Source organism: Excalfactoria chinensis, chromosome 9 (assembly GCF_039878825.1).
Source record: "Excalfactoria chinensis isolate bCotChi1 chromosome 9, bCotChi1.hap2, whole genome shotgun sequence".
NCBI lineage: Eukaryota > Metazoa > Chordata > Aves > Galliformes > Phasianidae > Excalfactoria > Excalfactoria chinensis.
Window position 1 is genome coordinate 16,255,885 of NC_092833.1, and position 21,872 is coordinate 16,277,756.

At 47.3% G+C, this 21,872-nt stretch overlaps 1 protein-coding gene across 2 annotated transcripts in view; it reads left to right on the top strand.

The window, feature by feature from the left end:
* Positions 1-21,872, top strand: part of MECOM (MDS1 and EVI1 complex locus) — a 297,995-nt gene that overhangs the window by 236,834 nt on the left and 39,289 nt on the right. The window contains exons 1-2 of one of the 2 annotated variants that reach the window (XM_072344003.1): positions 18,303-18,475; positions 20,076-20,210. Coding sequence is in view for 1 of the 2 variants with exons in the window: in XM_072343999.1 (XP_072200100.1) it covers positions 20,076-20,210 (135 nt within the window). In the remaining variant the exon portion in view is untranslated. Of the gene's footprint in view, positions 1-18,302; positions 18,476-20,075; positions 20,211-21,872 lie in introns of those variants that run through there. The other variant, XM_072343999.1, reaches the window with a different exon arrangement.

The following is a 21,872-nucleotide window of genomic DNA, read 5'->3' on the forward strand; positions in this document are numbered from 1 at the left end:
GGGCCCTATAGATTCTTTCTCCACACCCATGGCTTTGTCTTTCCCCTTTTTCCAAATTATTTTCCCTGACTGCATTTTCATGGAGCAGCTGTTTGTGTTTAAAAACCACCTGCACAAGTAGTTCTGTTTTCAGTGGAAGAAAATGTCACTTGTAAAAGGAAAAAGCCCTTAGGTGTTGGAGTTTGCTGGGAGTTTTAATTTGATGCGTATTTTTCCCTACTGATTGATGAATGTTGGAAGTGTAACTTTAGCCCTTGCTAACCAATGAAACTGGGTGGTACCCATGGTCACCGTCTGGCGTGCTGACGCATGGTTAAACTGACCCCCTGCAAGGAGGGAGATTGCTTTTTGACTGTCAGCAGGAAAGTCCCCAACCCCAACTTCAGCAGAGAGTGTCAAGCAGGGAGAAGGAATCAGCATCTCCACAGTAAGTGAAACTGCTGAGCCAGAGGTTGAGCCCCAAGTGTGGAAATGGGATCTGTTTGCTGTCGATGTCCTTCTGTTGTGGGTGGTTGTGGTGGAAAGGGTGCACAGAGTAAAAAAGTAGGGACACCAGGAAGAAGTCTCGTGCTCATTGAAAGCCCTGGGAATCTGGGGAACTTTTGTGAAGGGCTCCTGAAGTTCCATAGGGAGCAATAACATGATTTCCCAACTCCTGTTAATCTCGAGGGGCTGAGGTTTGTCTTTCACTCATGCACTGTGCCAGGTGTTTGTGAAGCTGTTGAGTGCAGGCAGGAGTGGCCTTGGAAAAGCCCTGCTTGCTCTCCCCTCACACCCTCCTTGGACCTCCTGCCCAAAAAGCCCTTCCACCTCCCATTCTACCTCCATCCCCACTGACACTGCCTCTTGTCTGCTTTGTGAGACCATGGGTATTTTTCCACTCATGGAGGCAGGTATGGAGTGGCATAAAGTGCCCAGGCAGTTCTTATAGAGCTGGGTGGGATGGATGCATCTTCCCTGTTCTTCCAAAATGCATTTATGTGGTCAGTGCTGCCACTGCTTGGCAGCGTAGGCCACTCACAGGAGAAGAGACAGTGCCAGGCCAGCAGTAAATGGCAATGAGTTCTGGCTTCCAGTCCCCACAGAGGCCATTAGATGATGATTTCATGCTGCAAACCTGGCACCACAGATCCCTGGGCCATTGGAGCTGTAGAAGGTCATTTATGTGCCAGCTGATGAGAACAGTCACAGCGAGAGCAGTAGCAAGCTAAGAAGAAATATATTATACTGACATTGAAGGAGATTTACACCATTAATAAAGAGATGCATGTATTTATATATATCTTTTCAGACATATTTAGGACTTAATGAGTATACTTGTGCATTTTGCCATCAATCTGATCCAAATGATTTGAAGAAAAGTAGCTCCAAACCCATTCTGGCAGGAGCCAAGCTCTTAGCATGTTCATGCAAGAAGACTTCTGACACTGCAGCACACAGCTGGGATTTCAGTCCCTTTTGCTGGTTGATGCACTGCCTCTGGGCTATCCTTCTGTCTACCCACACAGGCTCAAGCCTGGCTCCTTCCTTCTTGGTGCCCATTAGGCTCAACTGCTGTAAACTGGAAATGGGATAGGCCTTGGCATATGTTGGCTTATAAAGGCCTTGTAAATGGCTTGTGCAAAGAAGTTTTCCAACTGGAAACAGCACTGAGCCTTTGATTTAAAGTAGCTTAGATAGGAAAGAGAGGTGAATATGTGCCTTTCTACCTCTGTGGGTATATTGTAAATGCCAGACGATGGAAAATCAGTAGAGAGAAAGAAAAAAAACATCTGAAAGCAAAGAAAGGAGCTGGCACATGCCTGTGTCGGCACCTTGGGAGGGTCAGGGAAGGCTGAAGAAGCCAAACACTCCCTTCCCACTCTCAAAGGCAGGTTGCACATGATCAGGGAAGATTTGAAACGCAAGAGGCCAAACCCATGTGGGTTGGCTTGGGAAGCCACCCATAGCAGGGGAGGCAGCCAAGGGGGGCTGATGTCTGTATGGCAGCAGGAGGGAGCTGTGAATAGAGGGCAAATCTGCTGCTCCTTAGCCTCCATGTGGGTTATCTGTGTATCAGTGCTCTGCTAATCTCCAAGGATCAAAGCTTTGTGTAGATGCTTAAGTAGGTCTGAACAAAATTTCAAGCATTACATTCATTTATAAATGTCATTGCTCACAATCACATAGCAAAGAGAAGCACTTCTGCAAAAACCTGTGCAGCTGAAAGTTAAAACAAGTTCCGAGTAACCACAGTTGCTGTGCAAGAAATGTGTGAAGTGTTTTGCTCAAGGAGAGCCATTTGTTGAAGAAATCACCATGTAATTTTTAATTACAGCTGGCAGCTTGGCTGCATATGTGTACTGAAAGCAATGAGGAAACTGCTGTAGACAGCCTTCTTGTATCATAGACTCAGTCTGAGGCTGCTTGCAAACCTTGCATTGTCATTTTCTCATGCAGAACTCATCTGCAACACCTCTGCAGGCAGGTGCTCTGAGAGCACACACAAATTCATTGTCATAGCAGCCACTGGTGGCACAGCAAATGTCACTCCAAAAATCTTCCTGCACTAAGCTGTGTTGGAAATCAACATTTAACACATCATTTAGAGTATGTAAGAGTGAATCTCATTGTAATAACTCAATACTGAAATTTCCTTTATTGTTAGCATTTTGATGGGACGAATAGAAGCTATGTCCTCTAAGCCTGTGGATTCTCCTCTCTACTCTCCCAGCCTACACAGGAGAAATCAGGCACACGGGATCTTAAACTCTTCCTGATCTCTTGCTATGGTCAATGCGCATAATTTGTTATCAAAATGGCTGAATTTGGGTTGTCATATCAGCTGATTTTGTGTATGCAGTGAGTGTAGTACCCCATGGGGATTCTCTTCCTACCAGGGGAGTAGAGGAATGCCTGTGGGGGACAACCCCCTCCTTTTGCCACATCTCTACAGGAAGCAATGACTTTCAGTATTACTTTGGTCACAGATCATAGGATCATAGAACTGTTTAAGTTGGAAGGAGTCCTTAAAGGACATCTGGTTCAACTCCTCTGCAGTGAGGAGGGTCACCCAAAACTCCATCAGGTGCTCAGAATCCCCTCCAGTCTGACCTTGAGTGTCTCCAGGGATGGAGCACCACCATCTCTCTGAGCAATCTGTGCCAGCACTTCACCATGCAAAAACCTTTTTCCTTCTATCCAGTCTAAACCTCCTTTCTTTTAGTTTGAAACCACTTCCCCTTGTCCTATCACAACAGACCCTGCTTTATAGTCTGTCCCCTTCCTTCTTATAGCCCCCCCTTTAGACAATGAAAGATAGGATAGGATAGGATAGGATAGGATAGGATAGGATAGGATAGGATAGGATAGGATAGGATAGGATAGGATAGGATAGGATAGGATAGGATAGGATAGGGTAGGGTAGGGTAGGGTAGGGTAGGGTAGGGTAGGGTAGGGTATGATGGGATGGGATGGGATAGGCTGTGCATGTCCTCTGTTTCCAGCTCATGTTTGAGATTTCCTTCCATGCTTTCCGGCTGCCTCTCCTAAGCATACAACAATGATGCTGTAGTCCTTCTAGCAGGCACCATTCATCCAGCCTGCTTCTTTGCTGCTGCTGCTGCGGAGTCAGCTCCACTTTAGATACAAATCAGCACTTTCAGTTCAGCTTGTTCTTGTTCCTTTGGAAAGGGTGTGAGCACTCAGATATTTATTCAGACTTGTGCCTTATAAAGTACACGACTGCAATGACAAAGCCTCCCGGGCTGTTTGTTTTACAGTGCTGTTAAGCAGGGTAACACTGGCTAACACCAGCTGATGAGCTCTACTATAAAGCCTTGGTAACATGGGAGGAGAAAGCACAGCCCAGGCTGGTGGGACAGGAGAGATACCAGCCTCCTGTGGCACACAGCAACAACAACATGTTTTTTGGTGGCACTGCCCATTGTAAGCAATGGCTCTGTGCAAATGCCTCTTTTATAATGTGTTTATCACAGGCTGTATGGGCTGTACACCATGCAATGTTCCCTCTCTGCCTGCTGAGCAAACACTTGAATTGTTCCCCTTCTCTCTAAAGGCAATCAGCATTTCACTATTGCTCTCAGTGTGGCCTGGATTTCTTGATGGAAATATTTCATATCCCTGCTCCGTACTTTGAGAACTTCTGGTGATTCTGCAGTGGATCTCCCTGATTGTCACCTTTGGTCAAGCTTTAACATCTCCTATGACATCTCCTCTGCTCCCACGGGTTGACAAGACACACCCTTGGTGGTTTATTCTCACCATTGCTGGCAGCCTTAAGTTTAGAGTAAAAATATCTCTGAATGAAATTGCATCAAGTTTCAGAAACTCGGGGTTTATACTGCATATTTCTGACAGTGCAGAACATAGGGCCCCATCCCAGGGGTGGTCTTTGGGCTCTTCCCTGACTGCATCCCTTCCTTGTACAAGCTGAACACTGGACACAGCCTCTCTTAATCAGCCCTGTTAATTCGTTAACTGTGGGCACTGGCTGCTGCAGGATTTTGGCTCTGCTATCCCCTGCAGCCCTGTGAATGCCCCCAGGGCCGGATCCGGTGTCACCCCAAAATCCATTGTTTTGAGAAAGGAGGGGTTGGCACTTCTCCTGGCGCTGTGCACAGCATCAGTGCTCTCCCAGGGACTCTGTGCTTCTGTCAGGCCCAGGAATAACTAAATACTTTTTTCCTGGTGCATGATTCACCGAGCCAGCAGCAAGATACCATCTCAGCCTTTGTGTTCAGGCCTGGTGACATTTTCTCCTCGCTTGGGCAGCCTGGCCCCGTTCCTGCCATGGACGAAGCAAGGAGCCCGGGTTTCTATGTGTGATATTCTGCAGTACAGGGGGACAGGGCTTGCTCTGGAGTACTGACTGACGGCTGTGGAGTGGCACTTTGTTTTGCTTTTCTTCTGTGTGAGCACTGGGTAATCATTTCTGTTATGATTTGTTTTATTTGAGCATTTAATTTAATGGATGCATGTGAATTTCAACATGTGTTGTGCTTATACGCAGGAACACATGCACAGATTGCTTCTTTAGTTTGCTATTTAGTTTCCCGGAGAAAATGAGCAGAGTAGGGAGGGAGAGCCACTGGGTCCTGACTTTCCATAATGTGGAAAGTGCTTGAGAAGGTCGTTTGTGTTGTTCCAAATGCATCTCATATCGTGTGCGATCTGCAAAGGACCTAAATTGAAAGAAAGAAAGAAAAAAAAATCCACAAAAACAACAACAAACCAACAAAACCCACTTTTTGGTAGGGCAGCCTTGTGGCTGGATTTCCAGCTGGAGAGCCAGGTCTGTTGGGTGATGGTTGGGTCTCTTGTGTGTGGATCAGGAGTTAAGTTCCTCTCATCTTTTAGTTCCTTAAATATCTCCACAGCAAATATTGCTAAATTTAGTCTGTGGATGGAGTTTGGCTTCCTGAAATATAAAACAAATAGTTACAGAATACTGAACTTCATACTCAATACTCGTAATGTTTTAGTTTTGGAGAGCCAAATACTGACCGATTGTATGTGATGGCATATCCCAGAATGGTATTTTTATTGATAACATTAAAGTAATGAAATTAAACAGGGAAGATGTGCTGTTAAGCACTGATGTGCTGCCCAAATCATTAATTATTATCAAATGTCCATAAAAGGGGCACAATTGTCACTTGTATGGGCATCATGCTAAGCTTGGACAAAGCTGTTCATCTTGGGAGGGGAAGGCTTAAATAGAATCTACCAGTTTTGGGGGCTTAACGAGTTTCATTCACTTTAGATTTTTTTTTGTGTGTTTACTTTCATTCCTTTTTGTACTTCTTTGGACAAAGTCCAAACAGTCAGAGTAACTACAGAAAAGCTGTTCTCACCACAGGGAAATAATGTATTATGCTAATTCCAATTAAAGACAATTTCTTAAACTGCAAATATAGCCTTCAAGAGAGAAATGAAAAGTGTGGAAATTAACATTCTTGCCAGATTTCCAGCTCAATTCCACATACTCGGGGGGTTTGGGTCAGGCTCAGATAAGCATCCAAAATTTTGGGATGTTTATCCAAACCTTACTTCTAAACCTTCTAAGTTCACTCCCTACTAATCATAATGGAGTTAGTGGTAGCAGGATATGAATGTACAACATTTAGCTTAGAAATTGGCAGCTCCTCATCATTTCACAGCTAGAAGCCTTTGACCAAATATCAACTCTGCTAACCAAAACAAAATAAAATAATGCCTTGAGTTGGTCTCCAGCCATACCACCTTGTGCTACAGCCCTGGAAGATCTTCCAAGCAGGGCTGGGCCAAGGCAGGCTTTGGCTGGGATAATTTGCTGTTACTGGAGGCATCCTTCCTGATTCAAGGGTGACACATACCCACGTCGGGTTTGAACCTGTGTAACAGCTCATGTACAGAGGTTTTCTTTCCAATTTGGATACATTTCCAAGGGCTGGTGGTCATTAAAGATCTCTTCTGGAAGGCTGGGAAGTGAACTCCATGTCCATCTGAATAGTGATGCCACAGCAGCCGGGCTCCTAGCTGGAAGCACTGCTCCCACTTCCCGCAATAGCTGCCCATTCTGTCCCAGAGCTGTTTGCCTTCTCAGGCATGAAGGATTTGAGCTCCATGGGAGTTTAATTTTGTAAAGTGTTTGGAACATTATTTCAATGAAACGAGTGGAAGATTACTGAGGGTCATGAATTAGCTTCTGAAGAGGTGTGTTTTCTTCTGTCTATTGCTGCTTTTGCCATCACACCCTTTGCTTTCCACATAGGGGAGAGGAGCTGGGTCCCAGGGAGCTGCTTACATCACCGCCCAGCATGTCACACACTTCACTGTAATTCAGGTCATAACATTAGCTAAGAAGATGCCTCAGATTTATCCTCAACAGAACTTCACCAGGCTACCCCCAGGGCTGTGCTTTTGCCTTCATGTTTCACTTTGGTCAATGGGTGTCACTCTAAGTAGGTGTACGTGATTTCTATCGCCATTGAAATTCATGCCAGGAACGAGTTCATCCAAGCACAAATTCTTTCCATGTAAAAAAGCACAGAAATGTTCAGAGAAGCTGTACTGGAAATGAACTTGGCCACGTGAATTTGGGTGGCAGGTATATGCTCTATCATCTATAACTCCTTCAGATTTGTTTAGACTTATTGCTGTGAAACCTGCACTGCTGCAACAGAGGTCATCCCATTGAAACTTCTGTATCAAAGGAAAAACTCAGTCAATTGGAAGTAGCAATGAACATAATAAAAGCACGCTAAAAGATGCTCAAAAGACATTTGAATATAGTCCTACTGACTACAGCACACACTAAGATGTAGTTTGATGACTATCCATTTGGGATATTTTGTGAAACAGATCTTACAAAACACTGCTTATATTCTTGTCTTTTCTCTTGTATCTTCCTCCTGAAATCTGCAGAAAGAATCTTTTACTACTCTGTTTGCCTGTAGCATACAAGTACAGCTGCAAAATGCACAATGTCTGTTTGACAGTTTAAGCTTGTTTTTATCTAATGTAGAATTTGGCAAGATACTAGCTGCAAGTGCAGTTTATGCCACTCAAACACCAACTTGTTGTTCATTAGGCCAATACATTAATGATCTGTTGTAGAATGTTGTGTCTATCTCCCATCATGTTTACTCTTTTACACTGCTTTGTCCTTCCAAGGGAAAAGGACAGCTCTTCATACACTGCCTTTTTCTATCCTCAACCTGGACTCTGGCTAGTATCAAGGCATTATTTGTGTTTGATTTTGAAATGGGCATTCAGCATAGGACATTGATTTTGTGTGCATATGCAGTATTGCATCCATGTGCCATCGTAGATCTACCATGAGCATTTTGGCATCCTGTAGAGCAGAAGACCATGGAGAGTCACTGCTACCAGTGTCACTGAGAAGTCTGTAACGATGAGGCTGAGGGCTCTTGGAAGGAACAGAGAGAACATCCTCTATTTAGACATAAAAAATGACTTCTTACTATGATTTCTACCTTGAGCTCAGATCAGCCTGTAGAAAAAAAGTAAGCAGTGTGCATGATTGCTTATCCTTCCTTCTTGTTTCTTTTTACTTTAAGTTCCTGAAAGGTCATAAAATAGAGAAATAAAAAAGTCACTGATATGCGGTTTTGTTAACTTTATCTTCTGAACATTAAACATTGTTTCCAATTTCTTATGGTACATAAAATGTTCTGCCTTGCTGTATCACGTATACACAACTTCAAAAAGTGAATGAGACAGCTCAGAGAATGTAATGGATGTGTAATAACAGCTCTTTAGATCTCTTGTTTTTAGCATAGCATCTTTCTATTCCTAAAGGTGCTTTTAACATGATATCCCAAGCTATTTATGAAGTCATTTACTTTTGCATGGTGATCAGACTTACTTTGTAATTAGCTCACGCTTGCTATCTTGCTGAAGTTGCTGTTTAGTGTTCAGGGACCCTTTTTGTTTTCCTTCTAGGAGATACTCACCCTCATAACTTCAATTTCATGGGCACAGTCCATCCCAGCCCCCTTTGGCACCTCCTGCAAAACAATTCCAAATTGTTACATTAGAATAGAGCTCAGTTCTTTTTGTCAGGCATTTTGAACATAAAGAAGCTTTTCTGTTTGCCTGAAGTTCATTCATCACACATGTGTCAGTGCCTGTGTTTAACCACTTTTCCCCACATCATAGCCCTGCATTGGTTGGACAATGTTGGCCACATTTCACTGGAGTTTAAGGCAAAAGTGAATTGCTACATCATGGTTTAATGTAGATGGGTCATGTCTAGAGCATGTAGGCACAATTTATTCTGATGTGAGCTCGGTATTGGGCATGGCCACACCACTAACGGTCTCTAATCCATTACCAGTAGTCCCAGACATGGGTTGGTGGTTGGACTGGGTGATCTTATTGGTCTTTCCAACCTTAATGGTTCTATTAGTCTATGATTCTATGATCATTTGAATATATGCAATGCAGTGAGTTTTACAGGATTTCCCTGGCATGCTTGCCAGCAGTAGCAATGACATTGGTTTCCTCCAATATGTCAAACTGGTTGCTATTAATCCATCATCACCAGGTGTTCCTTGCCAGCTACTCTGCTTCTCTTGCTGCAGCTTACTGCAGCAAGGATGGTCTTCGGGTGCCAGCATGGATGCCAAAAGCTCCTTATAAAGATATTTTTATATTCAGTGGGAAAATTGTCCACTCCTTATCCTTATGAGCTAGCACAGGGAATTCTGAAGGCACAGTCACTGGTGAGAAACACTGGGGTGCATGGGGTGGGGAAGACTCCTTGCAGAGCTATGGGTAGTTCCAAGGCCAGCAGAAGAATGGTGGCATAGAATCAATAAAACAGAATTGTTTGAGTTTGAAGAAACCTTTAAAGGTTATCTGGTCCACCTCCTCTGCAATGAAGAGGGACACCCACAGCTCCATGAGGAGCTCAGAGCCCCATCCAGCCTGACCACGGGTGTCTCCAGGGATGGGGTACCACCACCTATCTGAGCAATCTGTTCCAGTGCATCTGTGAAGCAAGTTTATGAACTTTATCCTCAAGTACTAACAAACCCAGAGCTGCATACAAAGCTCTAGGATGTGACTAAATATGCATACAGGGGACTAAGGGGATGGTGTCAGTGGGACCTGCTTGAACTGGTCGGGAAGTGCTGGACAGCTTGAAAGGAAAGACATAGAGAAGAGCTTGATGAATAAGATAATCTGAAACTGAATCATTACATAGAGATGCATCAAAATTATAAAATCAATAGGTATTGATCTGTATATATCATACAAATAACTACTCCTGAAGAGATGTTTAGATTTAACATGCTGATTATACAGCAGTCAGTAGAAATACCTTGAGATCTGAAAAGCTATTACATTTTAACTGTTCTGTGCTGTAGCTGAAGCTGATAACATCTCAGTGAAGCCTCTCTTAATTTTTTTCCTGCTTGAAGTTCTTGGTAACAAGTATCAACAAACCAAAACTAGAGAACAGATTTTTGGCTTGCAGAATACTTTCTAGCCATCCAAAGCTGGAGACCAAACACTACAAATTCTTCTACACATGTACACCTTTCATTTAAAATTTGACCTGCTTTTACTACTCATCTAGCTCATACAAGACACAATCACTGCCCCTCAGGTGTGTCCAGTGGCCACTTGGCTACTGGCAGGGGTTGCAGTGGGACAGCATCGCCCATGGCCATCAAACCCTTTGAGCTGCTGGTGGACACCAGGACAATGACATCTATTTATATATCTATATCTATATGATATCCATTTATACATAACTCCTTTACATGTTATTCTTCTCTTACCCTTTATACCAGATGAGGATCCACCGTATCAAACACAGCACAGGCTGACTGGAGCTTAGAGGTTTCTCTCACTGACTTTCCTGCCTCTTTCCCATCAGTAAGTGTTAATGGGGAAACGAGGCACTCAAGGTGCTGCTAGCAGCTGCCATGATCCTTGCTTTCTTCAAGGATCAAGATTCTCACGGTGCTTTTTGTCACCACATTTCACCTGTTAAACCCAGGATAAGAGCAGACAGAGTACAGATGTCAAAGGCTCCAGATACGAGTTAACCTAATCTTAAACTGCTCATAGATTGATAATATTCATTTTCCTGTGCTGTGTTATCTTTGCTGAATAGATTTCTGGGCATATAAATGGTTTTTCTGAGTGAAAATCCTGCATGTTATAAATCACCCAATCCAGTCTGGTTTCTCCTTTCTGTAGAAGTATATTCTGTTCTCAACAACCTCAACATAAAACTTTTGTTCTCTGTTTGAGACAAAATTAATGAACTAACTTAGAGAGTTAAATGAGAGCTAGTTCCAAAGCGCTAATGAGCACTTGCAACTCCCATTTTCTCTTTGTTGGAATCAAAAGAAAGAAAGAAAAAGCAGTGAAGGAAAGTGATGGGAAAATATTGCATTCCTGGCCTGTCACTGATTTTCTCCATAAACCAATCTTCCTATTCCTTCCACCCAACCAAAACACCAGCCTTCCCATCCAGCACGCCATTGGTGCTGCCCGTGCCAACTGCAGGCTGAGCAGGGCAGAGACCCCTGCTTATCGCTTTTCAGTGCACAAAGGGTCTCAGTTTCAACCAGGGCCTCTAGGTGCTGCTGTAATACTAATAATGCTAATACTCATAATTCTGCTGGTGGCAAATTTAGCCCAACATCTTTGGCTTAAATAAGTTATACGGAGAAATGGTTATAAAGCAGTCTCCATCCTCATTTAAATTCTGCAGGTCATTTTGCATCTGCAAAACTCAGTTTATGGATTGATATGCATCTTATATATTTTATCTTGGGAATGTTTTCTCTATGAATCTCATACAAAATCTGCAGCATGACTTGCGTATAAAAAAAGCCACAGGAAAAAAACGCCTGCAGCAATACCACTCACCTCCCTCCTCCTTCACATGCACACATGCTTAACTTTCTTTCTTCTTTTTTTTTCCTCCTTTGTTTTATCAGTATGGTGCTAAATTACCAAGTTTGAAATTTCTTCAGCAAATAAGGGATGCATGCCAGAACATAAGTGCCCCGAGGGATTTAAGTCTTAGGGGGAAAAGCCCTTAATTTCCCAGTTTATAGGTAGCAGCACTTTCTCGAAATTGGAAAATGTTCAACTCATTTATGAAAGAAATCTGCCACAAGTATATGCTGATGTTCATAGCCATTTCATTAATAACCCATTGTGATCAAGACACATTTTTTTGGTTAGCAGAACAGGTTTACTCTGACACCTGTATCGAATACATTCCCCAACAGAGCTTTCTGGTGAGCGAAGCATGCTTGTTGTTCATTACGCTGTTCCTAAAGCAGGCAGGGGGAAGCTGCAGTGTGCCTTCACAGAACCTTCGCAAGATATCAGTGAAATACTTTCTTCCTCTCACTGCTTCTTGATGGGAGGAGAATTAATACTACTGAGCGTTCATCTGGGTTGGCAAACGTGGTGGATTTTAGTGGATGCAATAGGTTTTGGTAGACGCGGTGGGCTTTGGTGGATGTGATGGGTTTTGGTGGACATGGTGAGTCCTGGAAGACATTGTAGGTTTTGGTAGACGTGATGGTCTTTTTGCTGTTCCTTGTCTGTCTCTGCAGCTTCAGACAAGCTCTTTTGTACAAACCTGGTTGCTCTTGCAACAAGAGTTTTCAGAACCAACTCTGCTCCTTTATCCATGTGTAACTAATTTATGTGGAGCAGCACTTCACTGTGCACCAAGCCCAGCTGCCATGCACGTTCATGGCTGGTTAAGCATTTACCGGTCACGCGTTTGCTCGGGACCTGCTTTCCACTTTGGGGCAGGTGCCTGCACATAGCTGGGGAAGCTGGGCTGTAGAAGTGGCACCCGTGCTACAAGCGCTCTGAGTCTCAGTGCTAGGGAGTCTGCCTGCAGAGGATAAGAATCAACCTTGCAAGCACGTCCATTGGCCAAATAACTTCACATTCCTGAACTCCAGCTCTTGGACTTATCTACAAGCATGACTTGAATTGTTGTGGGGATTTCAACCTATTTATAGTTTCATAATGAGCTTGTAATAAAGCGTTCTCCATCTCCTATTCTCATACGAATGATATCTAATGACTCAACAGTGCTGGTCCCTTGTGGGACTCCTTTCCTTGTGCCATAAGAGGGGGTGAACCCCCTGGAGCCCTGTTGGGAAGGGACTATGTGTTGTTGTCCTCCACATTGCGCTGCTCCCAGGGATGATGAGTTAATTCAGCCAGAACAATGGTAGTTCATCAAGTTTTGTGGTTTATCTGAAAATCGAATTCCAGTAATTTCCAATGCCAGCTGACTTAATGCCCCTTTAGTGCAGGTTTTAGACACCTCCAGTCGATTGTCACGATGGGTTTAATGCAAAATGTAGGCGGGATGAAACTATTGACACCTCATGCAGCAGGTTTTTGTGCCCCACTCAGGAGCTGGATATGCTGTCTGCATGCATGCATGTTTCTGTGTGTGCAGCGTGCATCCTGCTGCTTGTGAGCAGTGCTAGAAGCATCCACACACGTACATTTAAAATAGCAAATGCAAACCTGAAAATTCTAAAATGGGTGTTTGAATTTTATTGGGTGATAAATTGCTTCATACTCTTATAAAGTCCACAGGTGTTTATGTCCACTCTTGTACGCCTAGTTAAAACCTTGGCTACAATAGGAATGCTTTGAAAATAGCCACTCATTCCTAAAATTGATTACTAAAGTAGAATTACCTGCTATGCGTCACATTAATCTTTGCAGTGTAAAGTTCTGCTTATTAACCCTTCCGATCCCCTTCAGACTGGTGTCTCCCTTGCTCTGTTGGTTTCTTTCCCAGTTTCCATCCATTGGCTCTGGGATAGCGTAGGGACCCACACCTGCTGCACACACCCTTCCCATCCAGTGCTGAGCTATGGGACTGTGTGGCAAATGGAAAGGTCTGAAAATTAAAACTTTGGAGGAAATGAAGTGTTAATGGATTCCCATTGAATTCTTATCCCCCAGATTTTTAGCTTTCTTTCAAAATAGGAGAAAGGCAGAGGGCCATAAAACCCACAGCTCCTGGGTGGATGAGAGGCCGTCCCTCACATTAAGCAGTCATGCATTCAATTGCTCTGTGTCTAGTAGGTCTGGGTTTGGAGGCTTCTAGAGTCTTGTAACTGAAGCAATGAACACTGAAGCTGAAAACAGCAATGGTCCTCAGCACCCTGTGTCAGAGCATGTTCATTGGCAGGGGAAGCAGTGGGAAGACTTGGAAGCTTTCTCCCTCTGGAATTCCCTCTCTGCTGCCCCAGGAGCGTGCTTGCAGTGGGAGATGGGTGAGCAGCAGTGCACCCCCCCAGCATCTCACTTTTGGCTGCCAGGGACAAGGGTTGTTTACAGTAAGGTTTTGTAACATCTCTTGGCTGAGGGATTGCTGCAGGTTCCACAAGTCTTCTCAGCCTTCCTTCCCAAGGCAGGAGCGAATTTACCCATTCCTCTGCTCAGCAGGCACATCCAGCCATGGACCCAATTTACATGTTATTGATAGAATAGGTGAATCTCCCTTTTTCTCTTAGGAACACCCAAGGCCCCAAAGGATCCAGGTTCAAACCCCACCAGCGTGCCTCAGAGCATGCAAAAAAACCCCTTCTCATCCGCCAGTCCCTGTTCAGGAAATTTCCCCTCATCCATCAGCTGTGACTGCTCTGCTATCTGTGAGGGGACCCCAGCCTGATGGGATGGAGATATGGCAACAGCTCCATGCACACCTGGAGCCCACACTGCCTGCCCACAGTGTGCTGTGCGTGCTGGCACTGACGTTTACTTAAATATAGATATTTATCCCAGCTATAAAATGCCACCTTGGGTGCAGCAGGAGGACAGGGGGCTCAGACACAGTGGGGCATGACTGGGGGCTGTGGCAGAGTGCTGCCCTTCCTGAACACAGCCCCATTGCGGCAGCAGAAATCCTGCAAATATTTGCCCCCCATGCACACACCGCTCTCTCTTCTATTCTTTTTGCAGGGATGTGCTGGCTTTTAGTTTTTTTTTCCCCAAAGCAATTGGTATTTTTGTGGTGTGTGTGTGGTTATGCATTCCCAACTGCCCAGCATAGGGAAGGGAATTCCAGCTGGATGCCCCCACATGTCCCCCCACCATAGCACACCATTTCTGGGGATACCGGGAAGGGGGGGCGTCAGAACTGCCCTCCCCACATCCCACCATCAGCCAGGGGGAGGAAACCCACCCTGCAGCAGCGCCGGCAAAGCCAGCCTGACCTGAGCAAATGAAAATAATCAAAAGTAATTAGAAGCGTGCTGGACTGCTCCTCGGAGATCTATGCGAGAGAATAAACATGCCGGAGCCCTCCAAGCCACTGCAAAGGCCCATGTCTGAGCTGTTAGGTGCCCTGACCTTGTCCACATAAAGACGTGATTTATGAAGTGCAGGGCACAGCAGCAGGGCTTCTGTCTTCTCCAGAAGAACCAAATTACTGAGGTGGAGATTAACATGCTTTCAGTTGGGCCCATTTCCAGACCAAGGGAAATTTTTTATTTACATTTTTTTTTTTTTTTTTTACCTTTAATTTCCTCCTCCTCTCTCTCTCCTTTGCTTGAAAACTGCCTCTGGCCTGGCGGGAGGGCAGGGGTTGTGGCATGAAAGGCCAGGCCAGGCCCAGCTCCTCACCCCAAACACACAGCATTGCTGCCGGCTCTGCTCAACTCGATTTTGTCTTTCACTTAATACTTTATTTTGTTTTGAAGTCGCTATCTGCGGGTGGGATTTGCTTCAGCACTGCTCTCCTGGGTCCATCCCGCAGCAGTGGGGATGCTGCAGGGCTGCTACACACAGCGCTGTGCTTCACCCCCCTCACCCCCCCCCTTCTCCCTCAGGTCCATAAGCACTCAGCAGGATGCTCTGTGTTGTGTTTGGTCACCTTGAGAAATATAACATTAAACCCCACTTAAAAATGTGGTTATGAAGCGACTTGGTCTACAGATGTAAGGATAATATTAAGCCTAATACGAACATTTATGGTGCTTTGAAAAATCACCAGCGACTTGTCTGAGTTTTCACCATTGTCCTCAGCAGTGTCGGGCCACAGGAAGCCCATTAAAGGCGGACAGTGCCGTTATTTCATCTGGCTGTGGCTGAGCTGCTTTGCTGTGCTTTAATGATGTGCTGGAATGCACGATGCCCATAGGGTCTCCATTATGAGAACTTCTACTTCTGGGACGACCATGAAGTTAAAGGCTTAAAAGAGGCATCAGCTTACATCCCGGTGGGAATTGCTAGCAGACCGAGCACTAACTCCTCGCTGCCTCCACTAATAGAGCGGCTGATTTTAAATAAACAATCGCCAAAGGGACCCTATGGAAATAGCTGGGCCTCTGGAAGCGCCTACCGAGCCCTCCGCCGGGAGGGAGAAAAGGCCACAGCCGTCTTTCAGAGGAAAAGAAGGAAAACACACGTATGTGTGTGTGCACGGAGCAGCTGTGACCCCTCCGAGTGTGCCCCTTCCTCCTCCTCCTCCTGGGCAGGGGTACAAGCTGAGCCTCAGGGAGCGCTGAGAGAAAACTCCCCAAAAGTGACTTTTCACCCTAAAACGGGGAGAGGGGCTCAGCAGCGCCCGCTCCGCTCCGTCCCCGCTCCATCCCTGCTCCATCCCCGCTCGGCGCCGTGTCCCGGCGGCGCGCCCCACCTAGCGGCCGCGCTCAGGCGGATCCCGGTGCCGGTACCGGAGGCCCTTTTGTTTATCCAGCGGCGTTTCCTCCTTTTGTGGCACAGCGTATAGGGGTGTGTGTGTGTGTGAGAGGGGGGGGGGGTGGGGGTTAGGGGGGGAGCTCCGGCTCCTATCGAGGCTTCTGATCAGGCCTATGGGCTCGAGCAATCAGTTTCCCAGATTACTTGTATTTAATACACAATGCATCATAAAACAAATCCCTCATCCTGACAGGAAGAAAATAGAACAGCTCATAGCTCGAGCCGCTCCAATTTATGGCTAAATTAAAAAAAAAAAAAAAAAAAAAAAAAAAAAGAGAGAGAGAGAGTGAGAGAGAGAGAAGGAAAAAAATCCGAGAGGCTCCACCGATGTGCGGCACAGGGATTGAGGAACCCGGCAGCGCTGCGCCCTGGGAATCTCCCCCAGGTTCCCCGAAGGTTTTGTTCCCGTCCCACCGCCCGGCCCCAACGCGACGCTCCGGCCCCGGCCCGCTCCCACCCGGCCCGGAACAATGGCCATTATCTGAAATAACAGTTCAATGTCACAGATAACAGGCCGTTGAGACGAATTAATCATCATCTCATGTCAGCCGCCTTCTTCTCGCCCTCCCCTTGCCCCCCGGGAAAGAAAAATCGACTTTTGGGCTGAAAAATATATTTGCACTGAAAAAAAAAAAAAAAAAAGAAAAGAAAAAAAAAGAAAAGAAAAGAAAAGAAAAGAAAAGAAAAGAAAAAAAGAAAAGCGGGTGACTCTTGGGGAAGGCGCAATAAAAGATCCAGTTCTGCCTTCTTTTATATATATATACATATATATATATATTTCTTTTTCGTGCTCTCTTCCCTAAAATACACAGAGCACACCGCAGTCAGCCGGGAAGTGCCCAACGCTGCGGGACGGGGTCGGCTCCGGCCGGGGGGATCCTGGGGCAGCGCGGAGCCCCCGCGCGGCGTTGGGAGCGGGACCGGGGCGGGCGCTGCTCCGGCGGCAGGGAGAGTCCAGCCTCCGCCGGCTCCATTCACGGCATTCGTTACCGAATAAATAAAGAAGAGCTCCTTTAGGAAACGGGAAATTCGCCGCGCGGAGGGAAAAAGAAAGGGGGTGGAGGAGGTGTTGGTGGAGGGGGGGAAGGGGGGAAAAATGGGAGAGAGGGAAAAGAAGACAAGGAAAAAGGAGGCAAAAAGAAAAAAAAAAAAAAAAGGCAAAAAGAAAGCAAAAAAAAAAAAAAAAAAAGTTGCGTTTCGTTAGAAATTCGCATTGCTAATCGCTGTGCCCGTGATGACGGTAGGAACGAGCAGCCGCGCCGAAGCGCCGGGAGCAGCCGTCGGGGGAGCGCGGGTCCGCCGCCACGGGGCACGGGGGGAGAAGGAATCGCGGCGGGGACTCGGCACGGCGCGGCGGCCCCGCGATGCGGGGGGGGGATCGGCTCCGGTTCGCTCCTCCGCGACCTGGCGGTGACCCCCGGCCGCGGGGCCGCTGTCGCTTTAAGCGAGCCAGGAGCGCCCGGGGCGACGGGACGGGGAGGGGGGGGCACCGACCGGGGGTGGCGGCGGAGAAGCGGCGGGGCGCGGGGGGGGGGGGGGGGGCGGCCGGAGCTGTCCCGCTTTTAAAGAGACAGTGTCGGCGTGAGGAGCGGCGGCCGGCGGGACCCGACGGGGTGGGCGGGGAGGGGGGGCGGGCAGGGCCGGGCGCTGCCCGGGGGTGCGGCGGGGCCGGAGAGCCGCGGGCAGCGGCGGGTGGGGTGGGGTGGGGTGGGGAGGGGAGAGCCGCCCGCCCGCCCGCGCACACTTTTCTGCCATCCCCGGCGGAGAAGTGAAAGAAGTTTGTTTTCTTGTGCGGCGCGCGGGGCTGCGTTATTTTTGTTGTTTGTTTGTTTGGCTTTGTTTTCTGTATTATTGTTTCTTTTTCCCGTTCAAGAGGGCTGCTCGCTGCTGGTGGTTGTTTTTTTTTATTATCTTTTTTTTTTTTTTTTTTTTTTTTAAATTTTCCTCCCCCCCCTTTTCTCCTGATAACTTTCTTTGCGCTCACACACACACACACACACACACGCTGAGCTAGCCGATAAGACCAGGAGGGGCCGAAAGGGGAAGGTGATGGCGAGCCGGCAGCAGCCCGCCGAGCCCCTCCGCCGCTGAGCCTCCCGGGCCCCCCCGACCCCCGCCCCATGGTGAAGCGCACCCCGACGGCCGCGGCCTCCGCCCGCGTTTGACGCCGCGATGTTGCTCCCCGCCGCCTGAAGGATCTTTTTCCCTCCTCCCCCTCCCTGCCCCCGCAGGCTCCGAGCGACACAAGGTAAGAGCGGGCAGCGCGGCTCCCCCGGGCCCCGCGGGACGTGCCGCCCTGCCCCGGCCCCGTTGCCCTCCGAGGCCCCCCCCTCCCCCCTCCCCTCCTCGGGGGGCACGGCGGGGTTTGCTTGGGAAGGGAAAATCAAATATAACCTCCCCCTCCCCCTCTAAAATAAAATAAGTAGAGAGAGGTGTCCGGGGCCGCTCGGAAGTTCCGCGGGGATGCGGCTTGCCCACGGGCTGCGAGGTGCCGGGGGGCTCGGGGGGGGGATCTTCTTTTATTGGTTTGAGTTGGGTTTGCTGTGCTTCGGTTTTCACTTTTTGGAAAAATGGATGCGATGAGGGGGCGGGGGGGGGATGGACGAAGGAAAAGAGAGAAGCGGCCGCGCTGCGAACAGCCCCGCGTAGGGCTGCGGAGACACAGATGGACACACAGACACACAGACGGACACACAGACACACAGACGGACACACGGCCGGGCCCGATCCCGCCGCCCGCGGGGCCCCGCTGCGGGCCGTGACCCGGGCAGCGGCCTCCGGAGCCGCGTAGCTTCGCACCGTGCGGAGAGCTTTCCGCGGGGCTCCCCGAGTGAATGCGGGCTGCAGCGGCCGCAGCCCCGCGAGGGACTGTCCGTGGCTTCTCGTGCGCTCAGCGTCACACGGTGCCGGGATCGCCGGCCGTTCAGCTCGGAGGCCGGCAGCGCGCTGCCTCTTGACGTGAACGCGAACGGCCCCCGTCTCCCTCTGCGTTTCGGTTTGCGGGAGTTTAAAACGATGCGGGATGCACCGGGGGGAGCAGCGCCGTGCGGGATACAGGACAGGGCCCAGAGAGCCTGCGGCCGAGCCTGGCAGCGCTCCCATGGACAGCACGGTGGTTTGTCCCAGGATCGGAGCGGGACATCCTCTGGAACTTGTCCACGAGCAATCTCTTTATATTTGTTGATTATCTGCGTAATTAGAACCATTTATTGCCGTGTCTTGAACGCTGCCATGTTTAGCACGAGTGTTTATGTTGTTTTTCGTTTATTTTCTCGAGTCTGGCACGGAGAGCTCTATGATTGTGCTCCAGTTAAGGGGGGTGATTTAAGTGCTGTCTGGGAGGCACAAGTATTAAAGTGAGATAAATAATGCCGCCTCCCCCACAAAGTTTGGGTCGGGGTCACAGATCCAAAAGGACTCAGTGGGAGCTGCGGGCAGCGCGTGTTCTGAACCAAAGCAGAAAACTCCACTGAAACCAATGCCACTATGTTTTGTAATCGCTGTTCCGTTCCACGGCAGCTCATGTTTAATTAAAACCTCAATTTTAAGCAGAAATAAACGCCAAGAAATTCAAACATCTCTTAAGTCAGCAGCGTTTCTTAGTGATAATTAGACAACGTCTTGGTTACATGTAGACATTTGTCAAGGCATTTCTCAGTACATCCATTGTCCTTCTATAACTATCTGTGCATTTTGATCATTCCTAATAGATTCTCACAGAGGAGCATGCTTCTTATTGCATCCCTGCATTATGACCCATGTGCTTCTCTGAAACCCTCTGATTTTTCCTTGCTCGCTGCTCCTGGACAGCAATACAAAGGTTGACCCTTTCGTCTTCTTCCTTTTAGATCTTGGATGAGTTTTGCAATGTGAAGTTCTGCATAGACGCCAGCCAACCAGATGTAGGAAACTGGCTCAAATACATCAAGTTTGCTGGATGCTACGATCAGCACAACCTTGTTGCATGTCAGATAAGTGATCAGGTATGTGACGTTCACTTTTTGACTTACATTGTGACTTACACTGTAAGGAACTTTAGGGTGTCACAGGGGAAAAAAATAATAACAATCAGCAATTCACAACAGCTTTTGGCCTGTCTGCTGTTATGGCAGTAGACAAGGCACGGATGTGAAATGCAGAATAGAGTAATTTTGATTTTGGGGCTGCAGATTACATGGATTTTCCAATTTTTTCACACTCTTGAATTCATTTATTATTATTATTATTATTATTATTATTATTAGTCTCATGCCTGATAAAAATGGAGGCTGCTTTCTTAGGAATACAGCACCATTATGTGCTGATTTAGGATTAGAGGCGTTTTCTGGTTCCCGCTCCACTCCAGCTGTGTTGCTATCGAAAACTGTTGCATTAAGCAGAAACCTCAGCTTGCAATTAATGGCAGGAGTGGAGGTGAAGATGCAGAGCTGGTAATCCCACCCGTACAGCTGCACGCGTGGGGCTCTGCCTTTGAATGCACACGTGCACAAATATTATCATGCCTTCCCGAACGCTTTGCTAGAACGAATGCTGCTCCTGTGCTGAGCCGGGATCTGCGATGCTTTGCTGTTTCTTTTTGTTTGGCGTGCTGAAATCCACTCTTTGTTAGGCTGAAGTGTTACTTCTGCTGTGTGCTGGAGCGGCTGGGACAGGGAGGAAGGACATAGTGATGCATTTTGTTTTCAATTACACTGATGAGTTATTAGGTGTGCCCTCAACGAGGCTTTGCTTTGGTCTGCGGATAACGTGCACCGGTATGAAATGTTTCCATGGGTGAAGTCAGGTTTAGGGAGCCGTGCTTTAAGAAAGTAAAATACATACAATAACAAAGCACCAACTGATGGGGCATTCTTGTTGCACGTTCAAACTTTGATACCTGTGACACAGCGCTCGATGCCTTTAATCGGCGTTTCATTTTTCACCGCTTAATTAACCGCATCAGGTGAATGTTAAAGATTACTTTCAGCTGGCTTAATTGCCCTGACAGTATTGAAAGAAGAATCACAACCAGGCACGAAGCTTCCATTAGAAATCACTCTTTCCAATCAAATTCCTTACGAGAAGGAAATGGATGGGAGGCAGCCTGCTCCGTCAGCCCCCAGCGCGGTGCACTTCGCTCCTACACATCGCCGATTGGAACTGCTGCCCATTAACTTCAGCAGGAGCTGTGACAGAGGATTGTTTTAATTTTCAACTTTGAAAATTCAGCCCGGAGCACACATAGTACGGAATGACCCAGCCGGCCGAGATAGCATTTGTTTTTATATAGCAGCTGGTTTAGCTAAAGAAACCATAAAGATTATTAGTAAATGAAAAATGCATTTTGCAACTTGAAATATGCTCTACATTGAAAACCGGTAAATTCTCTCAACGCAGAGCATTTATGGAGCAGTGATATGAAAAGGAAACGGTCCAGGCTAATTGAAACAGCAAATTCAGACGTTTCATAATGGGAGCTGGCAGAAATAGGTGAGGGCAGGGAGGGAATCACGTGAATTGGTCCGAGCGACTCACGGCGTTTGCGTCGGCAGTGCTGCTCTGCGATGGGAAATATATGCTGGGCTGGAACAGCAGCATCTGCTCGGAGCTGCAGCCACGCACCGGTGCTGGGACGCTGTTGGAATGAGAGTTATGGCGCTTGTAAC